Here is a 22,310-nt window from a genome sequence, read left to right on the forward strand (position 1 = left end):
TAACTTGCTAACTTCATTTAGTGCCAACAGCCTTCATCCAGGGTAGGGGAAAGTGTTTACAAAATAAATCAGTAACCACAGCTTGCTTTTGTTCTCCTGGCCTGAAGGAACTGAGCAATTAAAAATAATTCCAGGAGAATCTGCCTGTATTTATGTGAGATCCAGCAGTTCATAAGCCTCTTCAACAGTTTCACAACCCGTGAGAGGGTCATGGTTGACAGCTAAGAAACAATGCAGTAGCTCATGGAGTGTTCCAGGATGGGCACATTTGGCTTTTTGGTCTCCTCCAATGCATTTTCTCAACTTCAGAGACAACAACATTTCACTGAGCCAAAAACCAGGAATGAATATAAGAATCTACTCCCCAAAGCTCAGGGCGGTCACATCAGAGGAAGAAGACTGTCTACCAATGATGTTTATGTTTTCTAACATGGGAGCAGGGATTGCAAACCCAGATCTCCTCCCATCTATGGAAAAGATTCAGCTTGTAGGCACTCATCATATGCCCCCTCTCCTAAGGAATATTTGATTCATTTTTTTGGATATATTAATATGCAAATTTGAATAGTGTTTATGTTAGATGTTGGCTGTACAACCTAACACTTGTACAACTTCTTGTTTCCTAAATTCTTCTGTCTTGTGTTGAGGTTTAGAGCACCAGAAAATCAACTGCTGGTGGTTGTGACTATGGTGTATCTCTGATCTTAGCCTAGTGAATCAGAGGTCGTGGTTAAACTACAATCTCCAACACTGGATCATTGTTCTGTGTGTGTCTGTACCAAACTTTGAGTAACAGGATCCTGCAGCTATGACTGTAACTCAAGTAATTATTATAATAAGACTTCTATCACTTCTCCTTCAAAGACGGAAATGGACCTACACATTCATTTTGCTTTGTTGATTACTTTAAATAACAGATTTCTGTTATCTTTAAAAGTAATTTTTATTGTGATAAGAAAATTAATTTATCCATTAAAAACCAAGAATTATCTTATAGTTGTCAATATCATACTTACCTTGTAAGGATTTCAATTGTTGAAGCTTTTTCCCTTCATAGTCTTCTGTGATTTTTCCTAATTGTTGATAGTAATTTTGCACCAGTCTGTTGATATTATTGCTGGTCCCATACACACTTTCTACAGCAGCTTCCACCAGTCTCTCCTATATTGCACAGTTCAAGTCACAATTGATTTCTAAGTCAAAAATTGAAGTGTTTTGATCTGTCTAAAATTGAAGACTCAACCTAATTTTGTATGCACACACAAAATTATGAATTTTGTGCTTTAAAAATGTGGCAGACTGAGATGCTGGTACTTCTATTCATCCATGGAACATTTCAACTTGAAAAATTACAATAAAATCTTTCTAATGTGCCTCACTTCCATCTGGGAAGGAGCCATTCCCCTATCTGTTCAATCTCTTGAGCCCATTTTACCTGTCAACCTGACTGCTAGTAAAGTAAAACAATATATGTGTAGCTCCATTACAAGTTTCCATTATACAGAAAATCCAAATATTTACTCTGGAACAATTTTATTAACCTATAAAGCAAGTTTTATTTTTAAAAATTATTTATCCATAAATTAAGCTGTTAATACAGAAGTATTATCAATTAACCATAAAACCTTCATCAAAAGATAACCATCTCCATTTCTTCCTAATTTTTGTAATTCTCTGTCAAAAACTCTCAATTTTTTTTATGTCCCAGGGTTTGGCTTAATAAAACCCATTCTGGCTGCTATAGCAAGTCACTAGAAAATACTGTACTTCTACATAAGTAAATACTTTGGAAAGTATTAACTTGCAGTTTTAACACAGGTTGTAATGACCTCCTGCTGACAATTCTAGACATAGGGTAATGCATAAATGAAATTCCATTTTAGCAAAGTAGCACTCATTTTGTTTGGAAAACCATTATTGAACATTTCCATACCTTGAAATCCTGTCCATCATCTGAACTCTTTTTTCCAGCTTCCCGTCGGGCATGCTGAAGCAGTGTTTGCCCTATCACCTGCTCCATGTGCTGCTGAAGAAACTGGAGAGCTTCTTGGATTTCTGTGACTAGCTGGTGGTGGAATTCTAAATGCGTTTGTTGCGTTTCTTCCTCAAGCTTCTCCTCCTCTTCCAAAATGTGGGACTCCTGGTAATCAGACAAAAAGACAGCACTGCCATTTAAATATGTTGACAAACTTAGTCAGCTTCATTTTAAAAGAAAGTCCTACACCCACTCAGAATGTTATTGTTTCAATACTTAAAATAATCTAATTTCCAGTGGAACTTTATGTACATCTTTTAACATATTTGTCTTTGCAATGAAACTACTGCCTCTGTCATGATATACAGATCCATATTGTACATGATACATGTACAATACATGCGCAGTACAATCTAATACATGTACAGTAACCGCTGCATCCTGCCCCATTAGTCATTTCCAAGTGATGCATTCCCATTTCTGTATTCTGTACTGTTGAATTTGGCCCTAAGTCCAGTCAGGGATAATTGTGGATGCCTTGAGAAAATGCACAGGAACAAGGCAAGTATACAGTTATTGCACCTGAAATACTTGTACAGTTTGTGGGGTCTACCTGAGAAAAAGTTGGTGTATTGGTACTTACGGACCTTGGGAGAGATCATGAACATGTTTAGTAGCACTTGGCAACCATCTGCACTCTTGGCATCTACAGCATCCTGTGATGGTGAGTTCTACAGCTTATCCACACATTTCTTAATTTTGAACCTGCCATCTAACATCTTTGCTGGGTGCTCTTTTCTTCTTTTACAGGAAATTAGAAACAAGTGAAAAATTGTTCCCTATTCACATATTTTATGCCAGTTTTAAAACCTATGATAATCCAGAAGACATCTCTTTTTTAGGCTTAAGAGTTTTAATCTCCTGAGGTCTTTGGACTATCCTTGCCATCATTTTCTATGCTTCTTTTAAAATCCACTTTCCCTCTAAACTCTCTTTAGCACACAATAGTATACACTCACCAGCATGACCTGTTCTGTCTTCCTTACATGTATTAGTCTTCCATAGATGGCCTTCTACTGAGTTGCTGACGTCCCTCTTATATTCATATTCTCATTTAAGGCTAAATAACATTAAATTATTCTGGGGGATTCAACAGTACCTATGTGATGCCGTCTTGAAAATACAAAATGCAAGTAGAAAAAGAACCTGATCTGCCCACATTCATTTGTGGAAAATAATGATGCCCCTATTAACACTGGGTTATTCTGACATGTCTTTATTTAAGGCTCAGACATATATGTTTTGATGGTTTTTCTTAGACAGTTGGAATGTCATTAAATAGTTTATATTTTTTTAAGAGACCCAACATCATGTTATGATGTCCAAGCTACAATTCTTTAGTGTTGTTTTACATTTTTATGAAATCAATAGGAAGACAGGACACTGTCTACTAGTCTAAAATTAGCACAAACTAAAATTTTTTTTGAACTAAGTTTAGTTCAATCAACACAGTATATCTAAAACTCTGGTTGAGTGTCTGTAAATTAACTTCTTCCTTAACTCCTTATACACTGGTTCGAGTTTTAGAGGTTATTCATAATATTTTTTTCTCTTTGACTTTTCACAGTTCCACACCTGTCTCTGGCTGCAAGGATCTTATATGTGTATTTTTAGGCACTTTGTTGCAAGATGGGTGTTAGCTGGCCCTGGAAAGAGGCTGTAATGGAGAGAGGCCAAAGGAACAGTAATTCCTGGGTACATTTCATTTTTTGCTAGGGAACAGAGTGATTGCATCAATTAACATCCCCGTGGGAGCTAAGTGAGAGCAAGTAGTGGAAAGCACATAACAAGAGGAATTCGTTTATATGCATTTGTATTTTATTATTTTCTATTTTATTTCTTCTGTAGCTTAATGAGATTTTGAGATTTTCACACTTATCAGGAACTACTTCTACAGAGGAATCAAATATGGAAATGGCAGCAGACTCTTCCAAGAGGAAAATTAGGGTTTCTATTCATAGAATACACATTGCATTCCTAGAATAGGTTTAGGTTGGGAGGGACCTTAAAGATAATCTAGTTCCAACCCCCCTGCCATGGGCAGGGACACCTTCCACTAGCCCAGGTTGCCCAAAGCCCCGTCCAACCTGGCCTTGAGCACTGCCAGGGAGGGGGCAGCCACAGCTTCTCTGGGCAACCTGTGCCAGTGCCTCACCACCCTCACAGTAAAGAATTTCATCCTTACGTCTAATCTAAATCTACACTCTTTCAGCTTAAAATCATTACCCCTCATCCTGTCACTATACCCCCTGATCAAGAGTCCCTCTCCATCTTTCCAGCAGATCCCCTTTAAGTACTGGAAGGCCACTATAAGGTCTCCCTGGAGCCTTCTCTTCTCCAGGCTGAACAATCCCAACTGTTTCAGCCTGTCTTCATAAGGGAGGTGCTCCAGCCAAGATCAGATTTGTGGCCTCCTCTGGACTCACTCAAGCAGGTCCATGCCTTTGTTAGGCTGGGGGCCCTGGAGCTGGACACGGCACTCCAGGTGGGGTCTCATGAGAGCAGAGGGAGTGAATCCCCTCCCTCGACCTGCTGGTCACATTTCTCTTGATGCAGCCCAGAAACGGTTGGCTTTCTGGACTGCGAGAGCACATTGCTGGCTCGCAGTCAGTTTTCCATCCACTAACACCCCCAATTCCTTCTCCACAGGGCTGCTCTCAATCCGCTCATCACCCAGCCTGTATTTGTGTTTGGGATGCCTTGGGTCATGTGCAGGACCTTGCACTTGGCCTTGTTGAACTTCATGAGGTTTGCACAGGCCCACCTCTCAAGCCTGTCCAGGTCCCTCTGGATAGCACATCCCTTCCCTCCAGCATGTTGACCACATCACACAGCTTGGTGTCATCGGCAAACTCACTCCCACTGTCCATGTCACCAACAAAGATGTTAAACAGCACCAGTCCCAGTACCGACTCCTGAGGAATGCCACTTGTCACTGTTCTCCACTTGGGACACCGAGACGTTGACTGGAACTCTTTGAGTGTGACCATTCAGCCAATTCCTTATCCACCAAGTGGTCCATCTGTTAAATCCATGTCTCTCCAATTTAGAGACAAGGATGTTGTGCAGGACAGTGTCAAATACTCTGTAGAAGTCCAGGTTGATGTCATCTGCTCTGTGCTTATCCACCAACATGGTAACCCCATCACAGAAGGCCACCAAATTCATCAGGCACCATGTTGGCTGTCACCAATCACCTCCTCATTTTCCATGTGCCCCAGCATAATTTCCAGGGGGGATCCACTCCATGATCCTGACAGACAAAGAGGTGAGACTGACTGGCCTATAGTTCCCTGGTTCTTCATTTTTTCCCTTTTTAAAAATGGGGATTATGTTTCCCCTTTTCAACTCAGTGGGAACTTCACTGGACTGCCACTTCTTAAATATGATGGATAGTGCCTTAGCCACTTCATCTGCCAGTTCCCTTAGGACCCATGGATGTATCTCATCAGGTTTTGTGGACTTGTGCACCTTTAGGTTCCTCAGATGGTCTTGAACCTGATCTTCTCCTACACTGGGAGGTTCTTCATTCTCCCAGTCCCTCTTTTTGCCTTCTGTGTTGGGTGGTGTGGCTGGAGCTCTTGCCAGTAAAGACTGAGGCAAAAAAGTTGTTGAATCACTCAGCCTTCTCCATATCCTGGGTAATCAATCTCCCATTCTCTTCCAGAGAGGACCCACATTGCTCCTAGTCTTCATTTTATCACCAGTATACCTACAGAAGTTCTTCTTGTTACCCTTGACATCCCTGGCCAGATTTAATCCTATCAGGGTTTTGGCCTTCCTAACCTGATGCCTGCCTGCTCAGTTTTTCTGTATTCCTCCCAGGCTGTCTGCCCTTGTTTCCATCCCCTGTAGGCTTCCTTGTTGTGTCTGAGCTTATCCAGGAGCTCCTTGTTCATCCGTACAGGCCTCCTAGTATTCTTACTTGACTTACTCTTTGTTGGGATGCATCTCTCCTGACTTGGAGGAGGTGATCCTTAAACATGAACCAGGTTTCTTGTGCCCCTCTTCCCTCCAGAGCTTTATCCCATGGTACTCTGACAAGCAGATCCCTCAAGAGGCCAAAGTCTGCTCTCCTGAGCAGGGTACCAAGCCTGCTGTGCACCCTCCTGGCTGCCCTAAGGATCTTGAACTCCACCATTTCCTTGTCACTGCAGCCAAGGCTGCCCCTTGAGCTTCACATTCCCCACCAGCCTCCCCCTTGCTGGTGAGAACAAGGTCCAGCAAAGCACCTCTCCTTGGAGTTTATCTTACCCTGAAGCACTAAGTTCTGCAGTTTTCCTTTATACATGTTGGCATGCCTTCTTTCTTCTTTTTTTTTTTTCATATAAAATAAACAGCTAAATAAGCTTGCTATGATAACACACATCACATAGCTAGCCAGTAGGTAAAGTATTAAGGAATTTTAAATGTCTGCCAAAACTGAAACAGGCACACTCAGGAACCTCCTATGACAGCAGTGGGTGCATTTCTGACAGAGAATACTTTCCTTTCTATTTGGAACTTGAACGTTTTTATTTTTTGAGATCTCCTACAGCTAGTTCTTCTAATGCCAGACATCATAGCGTATGAGACCTCTGCAGAAAACCACCCCAACACTGTACCTACCACTGCGTTCTGTAGCTGCCACTGGTCCTCATCTTGGCAGAGGGAGGATCCCTTCTGCAGGGTATGTTGCTCTCTCAGTTCCTGAAGCAGGCTCTTCTTTCTGGACAGTCTCATGCGGGCCAGGGCTGACATTCCAACTCTTCGGAGGGTTAACCTTCTGAGTACTGAACACACTAGAAGTCGGTGTTTTTGCAATATATAGTTAACAGACCTGTACAAAAGGACCATTAAAAATCAGTCAGCTAACCTGCTTGCTGACTTGGCACACCTGTGTTCAGCAAAGTCATTGCTCAAAAATGAGAGAGTTACTACTGTTCACTCTGTGTAATATCTTCTCGTACAAAGCATGTCTTTGAAAGCTGCTCAGTTGTAAAGAATAGGTATTGCTGTGATAGACTTCTAGTTTGTCACACTGAAGTTAAAATAAAAATAGAAAGAAAACAGATAAATAATCACCTGTAATTGCATAATAAAAGGATTTTTTTTTAATAGGAGACGATATAAGATGAAAAAGAATGTAATCAGAACCACAGGAAAGTTATTTCAAGAAAATTCAGGACAGTGTATCTTGGATTAACAAGGAGGCACACTCTGAAGAGATAGATATTGAAGAGGCTAGTCTTAGCTGACAGGGTATTCATGGATGAAGAAAGTTTGTGGTAAATTTTAAAAAGGAGAGCAAATTTTGAAGTTGATTCTGGACCAGGTGAGTAAAATACCACATGCTGGGAAACACTGAAGAGAATGTGATAATGTAAGGTGGAACTGAAAAGTAGAGCCAAATAAAGGAATGCAATGGCAGTAATACCAATACTCTAAATAGACAGAACTTCAAATGCTTTGATCTTCAGTTATGTGAAGACCATGGTAAATGAAGTCATTTGATATCTTAATCAAAACAAGGCAGATAACACAGAATCATGGGTTTTTTGAAATCAAAGAGATGTTTATCTGTACAAAGATAAGATAAAACTAAAAGTTTCCTTGGTGATTATAGACAGAGAATGCAAGAGAAGAGTCATTATCATGCAAAGTGATGGTCAGTGGTATTGTAATAGCAGAAAATAAAGGTAGAGATGAATGGTGCTGGACTGAACATTTTACTTTGAAGAATATACAACTCCAGTGTGACAAAGAGAGTGCAAAGAGAGGTTTGTTCAATATTAGAAATCACTCACAAACACAGGAGTAGATACACAGAAAGCACATCACTTGACAAATCACAGAAGACTATTTCTACTATTTACAATAAGTCATGGTATTTGTTTTTTTTAAATTTGTTTTTGATACTCATACAAAAAATTAGAGTAAATGCCTTCATGTCTGAAGATGCTCATAATCCCTCAACACTACTTTCCACAATGTAATGGACACAAGTTTTTATCTGTGCATGCAGCAGTGTAGTTTTATCCCACTGCTTACTGATAAAACCATGCTTACTCATCACTGAGGCATCCTAGTCTGCTTACGACACCTTGAATTATCTTCTCTTGTTTCTCAGACATGTGCTTTTGCATCACAGCAGACAGAGCATATTCCTTTATCCATAGCTAAAAGCAAGAGAAAAAAATTACAATTGTAAGATACTCTGATTTTAGTCATTCTAGTCACATTAAGAAACAAGGGTTTATTTGACGTTCTTTTGCTAAAAACCATCATTCCTCTCTTTCAAGTAACAAACTCATGCTGAATTAAAATTATTCTACTCAGGAATATTTTTTTCTCAATGATTAAAGTCTTAAATAAAGCTCACTGAAAAGAAAGGGAGCCTTTGCACTGGTTTGGATCAGCCTTGAGCTATGTCTCCTACAGATTTTCTGGTTTCAGCAACAGGGGAACAAGAGAAAAAGAACAACACGACACAAAATACTGCATTGACTTATCAGCAGTTTGCAGTGGGCTTTTTGTTTCTTTTTTTTTTTTTTCTTCACTAGTAGAGAAAATAGTTTTAATTTTCACTGAACAAAATAAAGGTATCATCTTCCATCACACTTTTGTGTATAGTACACGGTGTTAATAGTTAGAAGAGCTTGTGTGATTAAGTTTATGGACTGCAAGTTTACAGCTGCTTCAGGGTGATATCTAGATCAAAGAATTTAATCCTAAAATGTTCTGATGGATTTGCTACTAGATTGTAAACTTTTGGAGATACGGACTTAAGATTTTGTTTAGCGTATTGCCAGAATTTAAGGAATAAATAAGCCATAAGATGAAATTGTTGTAAGGCTCAAACTCTATTACTGTGAGATGAAGAATATACTTTACGTTACAGTGGCAGCTGGATAAATGTAGGTTGCCTGCAGACATATGCAGAGCCCTAAATTAAATATAATACTCAGGTTCTCTGACAGTTTCTCTTTATGTTCTAGCCTCACTTAGAACACGAGGGACTGAATTTTCTATTATTGCAGACAGAAGGGTTTCACTAGAACAATTTGTCTAGCCAAGAATTAGATATGTAATTACACAATTGTTAGAATTAGGAATTAGGGAATGCAGTAGACCATCCTACTGGAATTGATAGTCTTTTCCTTGGGAAGAAGCAGTGATCTTGACAGAAGAGAGGCTTTATCTATGAGCATACAGTGAACTCCCCCAGGAAGTTCAGAACATCTGAAACCACATCATTTTTGGCTTTCAAATAAAAATGTATTTCTTTCTTGGATATCAACTTATTTGTAGTATACACGGCAACACATCTAACTGACCCCTCTCCATGCAGAAACCTTATCAAAACACACGCTTCTGAGCAGGATGCCTGAGAAGGATGGGCAGGCAGTCAACAACAGATAACAGAAAGAGTGCAGCTGAGCTTGAGAAGCACAGCCTGAAAGTCTGTACAGCGCTGGGGAGCTGAGCAGGCTGCTCTTGGAAAGAGCTGCAAGACATACCTGTGTAGCCAGATCTCAACTGATTTGAGTCTAGGCTATTCTTAAAATCGCAGAGCACAGCTGAGCACAGTGCCTTCTCTGATTGCATGCTGTAAGTGTCAAATTAAGGTCTATCAGGTCTCCAGGTATCATGATGACAGATGGCAAATACTTGCTTGAAGTAAGAACTGTATCAGTATTTCCCTTTAGCAGCTCTGTGGATATGGCTTCCTAGTGTTTCACATCTCCCTGCAGACACCTTGTAGATCCATCGCATTGTGTATTTTAATGTCTCTTTCAGCAGTTAAAAGAAGGGCTGAAACTGACCTTTTACTTTCTAGAAGTAATTTCATTTTCAATGAGAGACTGGCTGTGGCTCAGATGTGGCTTCCCATCATTTTTGGAGACCTGGTTATTCACTGTGAAATTGCTCTTGAAGGGCCTGTCTGCACACTTACTGTCAAACAGCATGAGGGTGTAGATCATCAAGACACAGAGCTATTTTCTGAATTACAGTTGGAATGGTAAATGATATAATACTGCAGCCAAGAAACCAAAATTTAGCACCTCTGCTGCTATCAGTATATCCTATCCAAAAAGGCACTCAGAATGATAACAAAGACGGGAATTGTGGTCATTGTTTACTTCTGTTTATGAAGAAATAGCCTAGCTCTGTAGTGGTGAACAGTTTCTTTTAAAGGAAAAGAATGAGTCACTTTTTCCATTGCGAGTGCATTTCAGGTAAGCTCTATGAAAGATCTATAAAAGGTCTCTTCACCTCCCTGAGACCAATGGAAAACTGAGAATAAAGCAGAAAATCCCACTGGCGCACAGTTATTAAACTGAAAAATAGAAGTACATCAGCCATATAAGTAGTAAAAGAACACAGAGGAAAGGAGGGGGATTATTATGCAATGATGATAAATGAGGAAGGTTGAGATTTGGACCTAACACTAAAACAGTGTTTTGTCTCAAAAAAACATTAGAAAGATGATTAAGAAAGGATCAGCTGGGAATAAACAGAATATTCTATATTTTATTGGAAGCAACACTTCAGCAGCTCACTGGGATGAACTGAAATACTAGAAGAACTCACACACTCAGGCACAAATGCAACAGCAAAGATCCACTGGGAATCTTAATTTGAGGCTGCTGGAGTATTCTGAAAACCAGCAAAACAGAGACAACTATTTCATCAAGCCAGGTGGAAAAGTCAGGCTTTGTGCTGTATCGATCTTCCAATGCTGGGTCAAGTCACCGGGTGCCTCTCCAATATTTCCTTTTCTTGGGAATAACCTTACTTTGCTTGGAGAGAGGTTTTACGGAGTGGACAAAATCATGCTGCTGCACAGACTCAGTGGCTGGAACAGAGCTCAGGCTCTTTATTCCTGCATTTAACCAGGAAAACCAGTGACAAAAGCATGGTAAATGGGGGAGTAAAGCTATGACGTATGTCTGGCTACTTGAAGAGACATTCCAATAGCTATGAGAACATTAGTATAAAACAAAGAGAAATCTTGTCAAAACTGGTAAGGAGATGTTGGTTCAATTTTATGGATGTCAAGTAAGGATACAGGAATGGATGGAAACCTCCCCACCCCATTTTTACTCTGTAAGCTTCTCAGTGTTTTGCTTCCTGGCAACAAGACCATTACAAGACCTTCTGGTGCACTGCTAACATTACGTTTTACTCTCTGGCAATAAAGGTGAGGCATATGCCTTTTAGAGGTAATGAAATCCATAAAATATTTTGAGTTAGACCCCAGATACAACAGCAAAATAGACCGAAGTAAGGTCATTTTTTTTTCTGCAGTGCTGTTTGACATTTTTCCTTCGACAGGAAATCGAAGGAAAGCAGTTTCTCCCTAACAGCCTGTAGATGGGGTGCGATGCACACCAAACGCCAGGCAAGTACCTCAGCCTGCTGCAGCAGACTGCTCCAGGTAACCGCTGCCCAGGCAGCGCTCACAGAAATCATGAGGTAGGGGCTATGTAGGAAAATGCTCAAAATTTATCTTCATTACTAATTTATTCCCATTTGCCTCACTCACACCGTCAAGCACATAAGACAAACTTAAATATGAAACTGATTTTTTCTTTTGAATTGTAAAAGAGATTTTGTTCCCCCAAAGGACTTCATATTCCAGATATGTATGAATGCTAGGAAAGATAACCTTAAAAAAACCAAAAAACCAACAGTTCAAGTAAGTGGGAAAAATGTCTTTTTAAGCCACCCTGAAAAGCACACATAAACACCCTGGTGAAAAACCGTCTGTAAAGCAGGTGACTATGTAACTCTTAGTATAGTACATTTAACAAGAGGCAAATGGAAGACATATCTCCTGCTGGAATATGCCTGATATATTAAAAGGTTTGTCAGTATTCAGCACTGTAACATCTATGGGATCTCCTAAATGACATGATCACCCGTCACGTGTGCCTGATCTTCCTTCTTCTTAAGGTGGAAACCAAGTGCTCCTTTTTGTAGGACACCTCCGCTTATTGTTCAAATGTACATGCTGCTGTGTTTATACCAGGAATGGGCCAAGAAATGTACTTTGCATTTGAACATAATATAATGAGTTGTGTGGCGCTTTTCAGACTCATTTATACAGGAAAATCTGCCAGCCTACAGTGGAACAGTTTTCTCCCTGCATGCTTGCTTTAGAGATAGAGCGCGCTTTTTTTCGGTTTAGTTCAAGCCACTTCCAAAAAGCCACATGCATTAAGTTAAAAAAGCTACTTAAGACCCCGCAAAGAATATCATCTTGATGAATCACACATTTTTCCACCAGGTGAAACCCTTGTCTCTTCTAGGAATTTATCCCACAGAATCACTTGTCCTTAGCACAGCTCTCTCTGCTGCTCAGAAAATTTTTATATGGCCCAACTGCAGTGTTGGTGACCCAGAGACCAATGTGACAGCTCTGTCATTGCTAAGTGAATTCCTCTATTGCTCAGTAATTATTGTTAATATGTCTGCAAACCCTTTACTCTTTTTTTTTTTTTTTTTTTTTTTTTTTTCCCCAGCTAGGCAGTCATCTGCTTTATATTATGAATGCTACAGTACACTGAAAGTGATGGAAAGTCAATCTTTTAATTTAAATAACCTATGCTTGGGCATGACTGGGACATCTGAATTCACACACAATGAATCCACCATACAGTGCTGCCCAAAGAGCTATTATCCAGCAACTGACTGCTGGAGATGAACTAATCCCTTGAGAAAAAAATCCCAGGGTGTCGTTTCTCCACTCAATACTGTGCCCAATGATAGTAACAGAAAAATGCATAAATGGCATTTTTGGAACAAAACTTCAGATTTGAGATCTCCCCCTCTGTGGAGAATCTCCTAGCTGTTGAAGTGCATCTCCTCTGGCCCTGAACAATGGCTGAGGTTCAATGGGACAGTGGGAGCATGCACTCCGACTTCTGAGACTAACCTTAAATTGCACACCAGAACCTCCTCCTTCTCTGACTGTGGTTTTTAATGACAGCAGATACCACCATGGTGCTTTGGGTTCCATGCGCTATGAGACATGCTTGTAGTTCACCTACTAGACAAGGCTGCTCAGGTCATTCAAAAGGAGGACAGGCAATCTGTGAACCCTCGGTGAATGTGAAAATGAATAGCAAGCACCCTAGAGGTTTATGCTTGAAAAGTCAGATAGTGAACCTAATCCTTGATAAAAGGGCAAAATTTAAAAAGTTGAGGTCAGACATTGGTTCATTAATCACTGAAGGTATAGGTATGCCAAATTTAAACACTAAATGCCACCCAGCAGTCCTAGAAAACACAAATGCCCACCCTTAACTTAAAACATGTGAGCAGACTCACTGACATCAGTGGTAGGTCCCAAGCATATTTTAGTTTAGTTTTCTAGATATCCCTGGGACACAGAAACAGAAGAGGCAGGCAGAATTGTTTTCCAAAATATCTAACAGGTGAGTTACAATAAAGTAAATATAAAATGATCAGGGAGGTGCATGTTGTATAACTCCAGATTAAGGAAAAGAGAAGAAAAAAAGGAAATGAGTAAGAATTTAAAACAAATAATTTTACTTTTGTATTCCCAAGGGTGTTCTAAAACCACTGGTAGGCAAAGCACTCTATCAGATTTACTAGGAAGCCCACAGTTTCCTCAATCACAGGATTTTATGGAAGCACCCTAAATATGAGTGAGTGGAAAGTTAAACACCTTACAGCAGTCTGTAATAATCAGGGACTCAATCAGTACTTTATTAACTGTGAACTGGACTGTCCAGGCATTTTGGAGAATGAGGGTAGGGAAGAGTATCATTTTGCCAGTATTAAAGAACTCTGTCAACCTTTCATTTAAGAAACTCCGATTACTCTATATGTTGTAGCACACACAACATTTGGGAAGAAGCACACCTTTGTATAGAGGTCTTTGACTAAGCTGTGTCAGTCTTCAAAGCAGTGTTACAGAGGCATAGCACTGCATGAATAAATTGAAGATATATTTGAATTCCAGCCTAACGCTGAAGATACCTGTCTTCACATTTACTGTTGTTGCTTTACTTTTCTGGTGTCAATGCCCCCTATGCTGGGCACAAACAGAGCAGGAAAGCTGGAAGTGCGTTTCTTCACCTTCTGAGAGTAAAGAATAAGTTTTATAGAAGTGTGTACCATATTTTTCAATATTAATTGTTATTATTAATTAATAATTATATTTCCAGTATTAATATATTAAAATTATTAAGAAATATTTATCATTGTAAGTCCTCCTTTCCTGTAAACTGTACTTTTATGTACCCTCTTCAAACATGTCAGATGAAGGATTTTTTGAACTGTTTCTGTAGATGCTCAAGAGTTGAGGACATCAGACAGCAGCCTTGCCAAAAAGTGTTTATGTGCTGACAAAGCCATCAAACACTGTGGATCAGTAATCACTCTGACTCCTATATGCAAGTCTACATGCACAGCACATATCCTTACTCCACACTGCAGGTCAAACTGCCTATCCTGAGTCTGGACCTGGGCTTACACTTATACACAAAATATTCCCCACAGATAAGTATCTTGATGATTTTTTTTCCCATTGGGACATAATATGGGTCTTTCTTACATTTTTTTCTTGCAGTAGTTGTTCCTGGAAAAGCTTCCAGCGTCTCTGGCGGTGGCTCTCCCATTTCTCCAGCTGAGGGACCAAATTCTCTTGCCATTCCTCTTTCAGAAGTTCACATTCTCTTACAGAGAGGCTGGTCACAACAGGCAGGGTCTGAAGAAACAGCTCCGTCACCAAATCTGCTAAAGCATGGGAAGCTCTAGAGTACAGCTCCTAACAGAAGGACAAAGAGTAACAGAGACAGGTGAAAAAGTACACCCGCCAGCCCATTGGAGCTGCTTCACTGCACATCTCCATGATGCCAGTGAGGACACCATATCCCTTTGAAGACACTGGGCCAGTGACAAACTCCTAGAGCTGGAATCCAATGCCACTAATGCCTGAGTTAAAAAGACCAGGTTTTGTAGATGGAACAACATGGGGTTTTGTTCAAGGCACACAAGGGCAATATTGTCATGAGACCCTGAATCCTAACTGTTGTCCAGATGTGACTGCAGTACAAAGAATAACTTGGTTTACTGCCTACAGGGATATATAATAAAAACACTTATTTGAAAGTTGCTGTGGAAACAATTCAGTGTAGCACAACACCTCATAGGCACATTTTTAAAGGTGCTGATATGAAATGAAGGCAAGAAAGAAGGAAGAGTTAAAAGAGACAGTACAGCTTTTAGGCAAAACTGACATTAGTCTTTTTAATAATTGATGCTCCAAAATATGACACTCTTCAATGCCTGAAGGGCAGAATTATTCAAATTCCTTCTGATGCAGAACAGGTTCAAGCCTAGGAAAACAAACATCTTCCGGTGGTTTTATTAAAACTAGTCCCATATGAGTGGTTTTCAATTGCTGAGGCTGTCTGTTTCACTCACAAGAAGAGTTTGGGTGACTGACTCAGACGGCATCAAAGCTAAAAAGTCTGTTTAAAACACATAATTTCACCATCAGATAACTAGTGACGATACCAGCTGTGTTTGCAAACTTTCTACAATTTGAGATAGTCCCTGAGGAGAAAGAATGAGGGCAGGTAGCCTTCCTCAGTGGAAGAAAGAAAACAAAAACCCATTGGAAAGGTCACATGGACACTGCAGCACTCCAGCAGTATGAAGAGCTATTTTTGTGTGAGTTCCACACAGTCTTACCAGTCCAAAAAGTTTTATTGCCTACTTGGTTTTGCTTTCATTATAGATCAGTGTTAGCCCTCTTGAAAAACACTTCTATTTCTGTATTCTCCCTAAAATACAGCTAGCATTTTTAAAACTCTTTTCAACATTCCTGTTACAAGAACAAGTCAAGTCTTCTAGATGTTGCCTTCTTTTACACACAGGTTTAATTACTATCTCTTAACTGATCAAAATCTAGAATCTTTCAATAGAAACACAGAGATACTTATCTAGATGTCAAAAACATTTGTCTGTAGCTCATAGACATGAAAAGTTCTAGTGGACTTGTCTTTTTTTGGGAGATACACTGGTATAATGTACTATTGTATGAGTCCATTCCAACTGCTAGATGTGGTATCATAAAAAAGAAAATAAAACCAAAAAACCCCCAAAACCAAAAGAGGATGTTAAACTGCGACTTAGTTTGCATGTGAAATCTAGTTCTGTTCCTCCATAATGATAAATGTGGGCTCATGTACTGTTTCCACACTGTTCTGTGTTTATACTTATCAATACTCATTGAATGGATAGATTTCTTAAAAATCTTAAGTATTTCTCATTTATTGTAAAACATCCAAACTGGGCACTGAATACCAAATCATTATTTTCCTCCTAGGATCCCTCTAGGATGCTAATCACCATATTAATTAGCTGTTTCACAAACAGTGAAAGGCTTAACAACTCCCTGCTGTTCACCTCCCTCCACCTCTTCTTATGGATAAAATCAAGGCACAACACTATCGGAAGTGTCACTGCGCCTTCAAGATGAGTTGTCTTGACTCTTTTTCCACTCTTTTACCTGTTTAAAGCATGCAGGATTTTCAGAATCCAGCTACTAGCTTTGTTTAATCTCCAAGTGTTCTGAATTCCTGTGAATTGGGGTACAGGTTTCTGAAACTGGGTACTGGGCGTAAGTATGAGAATTAGTAGCCAAAGACCCAAGAATCAGATACCTCATTTCTGACAACACTTCTCCCATTTCTAGCCATTGCTCACAATCTGGACATGACAGTATTATTAGGGTAACATTTGCTACACAGGTGCATCCTATGCTGAAGGATGGATCTCCCCTACTCTTTAATTATTATAGTTATCAGTTCCTGTTACAACAAGAGTCAGGATTTATACTATTTTAATAATCTGTGTAGTTGTGGGCTTGGATTAGCCTGCCAACACTAATGTAAAATGGTTTGTTTGAATTCTCTCTCTGCTGCTACTTATTTTAAAATACAAGTCTCCAAATTCTGGTATTTAACATAAACTGAGAGATCCTATGTTTGTAATCTCCATATTCCATACACCTTTGAAAGAACAATCACGCTATTTCTGTAAATCATCTCTTCTCTGAGCTTTACCAGTCTTTCAGGACAAATTATTTCTCCTGACTCTCCTGGGTGCTTAGGGATGTAAGAATTTCTCTTGGGTCTGAAATAGTTCAGAAGCAGACTAGAGGACTCTGTGGCATTTCTACCACAAACTCAGAAGATCTCAGGCAGGGTGTTAAGGAACTCTCTTCTTAAAACAGAGTTCCACCTATGGCAGCTAAATCACTCTGCAACACAATTTGCTGCAGAACTGATAGCATTTCCCTTGCAAGCTGACAGCTTGGTATTACTATTTATTAGGAAATCTTTTGCACAGAACAAACATGCTACTTGCCTTCATGCCATTTTGTTTAAAGACCAAGTGAATATGCTTCTGCTTGCACTCCCTGCAGCTTCAAATGATACTGCATACTTACCTTTGGCACTACCAGAGTGGGTACATAGTTACCCAGGAAAAATGTGACTAGGTCCTGCTCCCACAAAATTACTTACCTACATCACTTCATTAAGTTATCTTTAGATCAAAGGTGCTTAACTATCTGTTCACAAAATACTTCATGGCCCTCTACTGAAAGTGGTGTATGAAAGGACAAGAAAGTGGGGCTAGAATTCCAGGAGCAGTTCTTCACATCAGCAGTCCCTTTAAGAATGCAAACGCTGGGTGAATACATGGAGGGGAAGCAGGACTAAGTATGTTCTTTACATCTCATGAATGTTGCAAACTGGCATGTGACGCAACCGGAAGCCTCCTCAAGTGCTCTAAGTCCCTGGGACGGTGATTTTTAGCAATACTCAACACTCTCCCCTTAAATCCTGTCAGAAATTCTCCTCTGTGCAGGACACAAATCCTGCACTTACTGGTCTTATCTTTGGTCCAGGATCACAAAATAAACCACCAGTGGTGACTATCAAAATATTAACTTCTCTTCAGTGTTCAAGGAACACTGGCTTCCTTCATCTGAACACACAATCATATGGACATCAGACCCCAGGAAGTCCTTGAAATCCAGACCCTAATATGACAGCATGGTGTCCCCAGAGAATGTACCACCACAGGTACAATACAATTGTCACACTGTTTAATGCAGTACTTGGAAAAAGGCAGTGGAATGGACTTTTAAAATCTGGTAGGGGAAAGTGTAGGTCAACATTTAGGAAAGACTGCAGATGTGATTGAATGTTAGCGACTCAGGCTAACAAAACTACTTGTACTCTAAGGAAGGTACTGGATCTGAAACAGCAATAAAGTCTCTCTGTGAACAGGGATGGCGCACTACATATTATATAACCTATTTTCCACAGGAAAAAAAACCAAAACACAACTTCCTACTGCTTCCAGGGTCTTATTTTTGTACTAGAACCCCTGCAAAATAGTTCTTACAAGCTTCCTGATATGCCATCTCTTGTTTTTAGAGCTTTTACTTAATGAAATTTATTCAAATTGATTCCATTAATAGAATAGCTGATTGCAGTGTTGAATGAACCTGCTTGTAGTACCTGGCAGTCAATATCAAAGCTTTTCAAAAAATCTCCAGAGAAATTCATCAAGCATAAAGAAATACCATGGAGTACGTGTAGAAAGAAAATGGGCTCAGATTAAAATGCTGAATGCATCTGATTTTCAAACAAGGCAATAAATACATAATTTTGTCACAAAACCAGGGGAAATACACAGCCTATCAGATTTCACTACAAACCCAAAGAACAATATTAATACTCTCTCTCAAACCCAAATGATTAAAAGGTTCCTACATGCAGGTGAGACCAAAATGAATAGTGAAATTGTGAAGCAGGAAAATGTATTTAGAGAGGCTGGTTTTACTGTATTATATATGCCAGCTACTGACTAGGATATATTATTTCCATGACGCAACTGCACAGCTATTCGTTAACTTGTGATAGCTATTTGTTAACAACTTTGCTGTTGTGATACAACAGCATTTCATTAAAACAATTAAAATTTCTGGTCAAAGCTGTAGAACACTTTTGCATGTAACTCCAGAAGCTCAATGGTTAGAACATTTGCTTAGGAGGTAAGAGATTCATCTCCCAACCCATATTGTACCTTATTAAGGACAGAGATTCAATACTCAGATCGTACATCCCATAAATACTCCAAATGTTCTAGGACACCACTGGCTTCACATTATAAACGTACACTAAATGGGGAAGGCTGATTGCATGTACTTTTCCTCTCGTCCACATGAAGAATTCTGGAATGCTAAATGGAAAATAAAACCAGTACCCTGCTTTTAAGCATCCTAACACCAATAAAACACAATGACAATGAGTCACCCTTAGAACAAGCTAATAATAAAAAAAAAAAAAGTTTAATTTCCATGCATTTAGAAGGAAGATTCATTGAAATTCCAGTCTTGCCCCCTCACTGGTCCTTGATTTATTCAGGAGGCAGTTTCAATCTTCTCTTTCTGTATTCCCTTTTCAGAAATGTGCCTTTGTAGATAAGGTTATGTCCTTTACTAGATCTAACGATTAACAAATTGTGAATCCATATAGAGGTAAAATACATTTTCTTATGCAATTAGGCAAGAAGCAAACTTCAGAATGAAGGCTACCCATATCAGGGACCTTATATCAGCCTTAACTGAAATGACCAGATCAAATTTATCAGTGCCCAAGCCCAGGACTCGACTGAGTTTGCATGGTAAGAGTCCACAAATTTAATCTATGAGATCATGCTGTCTTCCAGCCTTTTCTGAGTAAGTCACAGGACAAAATTTTCAAAAGTGAACATCTGAGGTGGAGGTCTCTTGATATAGATTTCCATCTGAGACAAGCTGTGGGTGATTCACCTTGAAAAGAAGCTAGCTCTTGCTACCCAAAAATGCAGTCCACTGTATGAAGGGTGTCCCTAACCATATCCCATGTTAATGAAATTACATAAGGAAAGTAATTAATAAGTCTCTAACAATCTGTCCTTTTTATTTTGACAAAAATAAATTTACCCCTTTTGTTAACAAAGGAAAAAATCAAATACTTTGCTTCAATCTCACATTCATGCTTACTCATTCATAAAATGTTTATTGCCTTGTCTGTTGATAATAGTCATTACTTAATAGCTTTTAGTCTAAATTCCTGTGCATTTCTATGTTCTGTCAAGTGAAATGAAATAACATTCTGGTGAACTTTTGTCAGGAAAGGGGAATTATAAATGACAGTAAATTGTGTGGTCTTATGGTTTTGATGTTAAGGCTGAGGAAAAATAATTATCTTACCATGGACTGTGTAATTCCTAGCTGTTCACTGATTTTCTTTGTGCAATCTGCATGTCTGTTTTCTTAATAATGAACTGTTAACCACCAACTCTTTTCACTTCTCCTTTCCCTACTGAAATAAGTAGGCAGTTCACAAAAAATAAAGGAGAAAGAAAAGATTAAAGGTTGGTGAACATCTGATATGCTAAACTTGAGACAGACTTGCATTAGGAGCTAGCCATTAATCTTTCAAGAGGTTACAAGAAATGAGAAACAGAACAGGATATTTGGACAGGTGATTTTGCTGCCATGTAAAAGAAAATGATGGTAAAAACCTGGCAATTGAAAAAGCTACCCAAGCCAGTACAACACCGTTACTGCAGTACAATATTGCTTGCGTACAGGATAACTGCACACTGTGTGTACGAATATTAGGCTGAGACATTCAATTACCTCTGACACAATTCTTTCTTCAGCTGTGATATACTGTGATAATCAAAATCACTTGCCCTCATTTCTCCATTTGCACTTCACAAATTTGTTATAGAGCCTGTATCTAGACACAGACTACTTGCCTACAGCACGCTATTTTAATCCACTAGTATGGCTGAATAGTCCTATGCTACCCTTCAAATATAACTCATTCATTCAATTCAGGCATAAACACATTCCAGTGACCTTAGTTAAATAATTTTAATTGATTTATTCCTGTGTACACAAAACAAACCTACTCAATTATTCTATGCAAACACAGTCAGCTTCTAGATCATTGCATTTTTACATATTTATTCACCAATTTGGATAATTCTTTGATGTACTTTACCACTGCAGGCTACAGTAGTGCTAGAGGTTATACAAATCTATCTTGATGAACTCACAAACTGTTTAAAAAGGGAAAAATGAAAAAATCAAAAAAGGCATAGAAATTTGAGAAGGGCTTAGAAGAACATTGTGAGAATAAGGTAAGGATCTCCTTCCACAAGTGAGCGGCACTTACAGGTAAGTGACATGTTTTATTCTGTCCCCAGGATATTAATTGGTTCCCTATTTGGTCACATGGTGATGTTTTCCTTGTGTTTTAACATCACCTCTTGCACTGAGGTTATTTTTCTGCTTGTTCATGAAATTAAGCTAGTCAGGCTTGCTTCCCTGCTTGCTTATACTAGAACCAAGGTAGCTGCTGAAATAAGCCAAGCCATTCCAGTGCACAGCTGAGGGAGGAACAGGGGGCCTACACTTTTTACCACATGTAAGATGTTGCCAGGTCCTTTTCCCTTGAAAAAAAGGGTGTAATTGCCTTCAAGTAAAGCAGCTAAGGACAATGAACTTAAGAGTGACAGCTGGGCACTTCAGCTTCTGTGCCTGGCTGACTAAATCTGAGAGTGCAACCCTTGGGAACTTCATGCTGACTGTTTTCTTTGAGGATTTATTCTGGTTTGTCATCTACAGTGCAAGTTTTGATACAGTAGTTCAATGGGGTTGGATGGTTTAGAAAGTTGATATAGGATGGAGGCACCTGTATGTCCTAAGACAGTCCCTTTGAAAACTGCTAGTGACTGCTCTTAGCCGAAGGTATACCTCAGAACAGGACCTCACTAGCTAACTGGATATTATGCATTTCTCTAACACTGGTGCTGTTATAGTACATGAACTTACTGGATATTACTCCAAATGGTCCTTTGTCTGAACCAACATGGCTGCTCTTTACTAGCATATTGGTGTTTATCTGATGAATTGCAATACTGAGGATGCCCTAAGGACCATGAAAGCAACTTAAGAAAATAGAGGGCTTGGATGTGGAAAAAAACCCCACCATGGTTTGGGTTCTACTGCTGTTAATCTGAAAAGTGTGGTGTGATTCATTCCAGTTCTGGGAGTTTCCAACCAAAGTCAAGATGGCAATGAGTACACAATTAGGAACTTGTCTGGAACCCTAAATCCTGTAAATACTGGAGAATATTAAATTGTTCAGCCCTGAAGAAATATGTGATATTTCTTTAATCC

At 39.3% G+C, this 22,310-nt stretch overlaps 1 protein-coding gene across 5 annotated transcripts in view; it reads right to left on the bottom strand.

Moving 5' to 3' along the window:
- Positions 1–22,310, bottom strand: part of EVC (EvC ciliary complex subunit 1) — a 57,528-nt gene that overhangs the window by 7,873 nt on the left and 27,345 nt on the right. For all 5 annotated transcript variants that reach the window (XM_074904509.1, XM_074904510.1, XM_074904508.1 and 2 more), the window contains 5 exons: positions 14,604–14,816; positions 8,084–8,193; positions 6,644–6,854; positions 1,934–2,140; positions 1,017–1,161 (listed from right to left, as the gene is read on the bottom strand). In XM_074904509.1, the coding sequence (XP_074760610.1) occupies positions 1,017–1,161; positions 1,934–2,140; positions 6,644–6,854; positions 8,084–8,193; positions 14,604–14,816 (886 nt within the window). The remainder of the gene's footprint in view (positions 1–1,016; positions 1,162–1,933; positions 2,141–6,643; positions 6,855–8,083; positions 8,194–14,603; positions 14,817–22,310) is intronic.

The sequence above is a fragment of the Athene noctua genome, chromosome 4, assembly GCF_965140245.1.
Source record: "Athene noctua chromosome 4, bAthNoc1.hap1.1, whole genome shotgun sequence".
Lineage (NCBI taxonomy): Eukaryota > Metazoa > Chordata > Aves > Strigiformes > Strigidae > Athene > Athene noctua.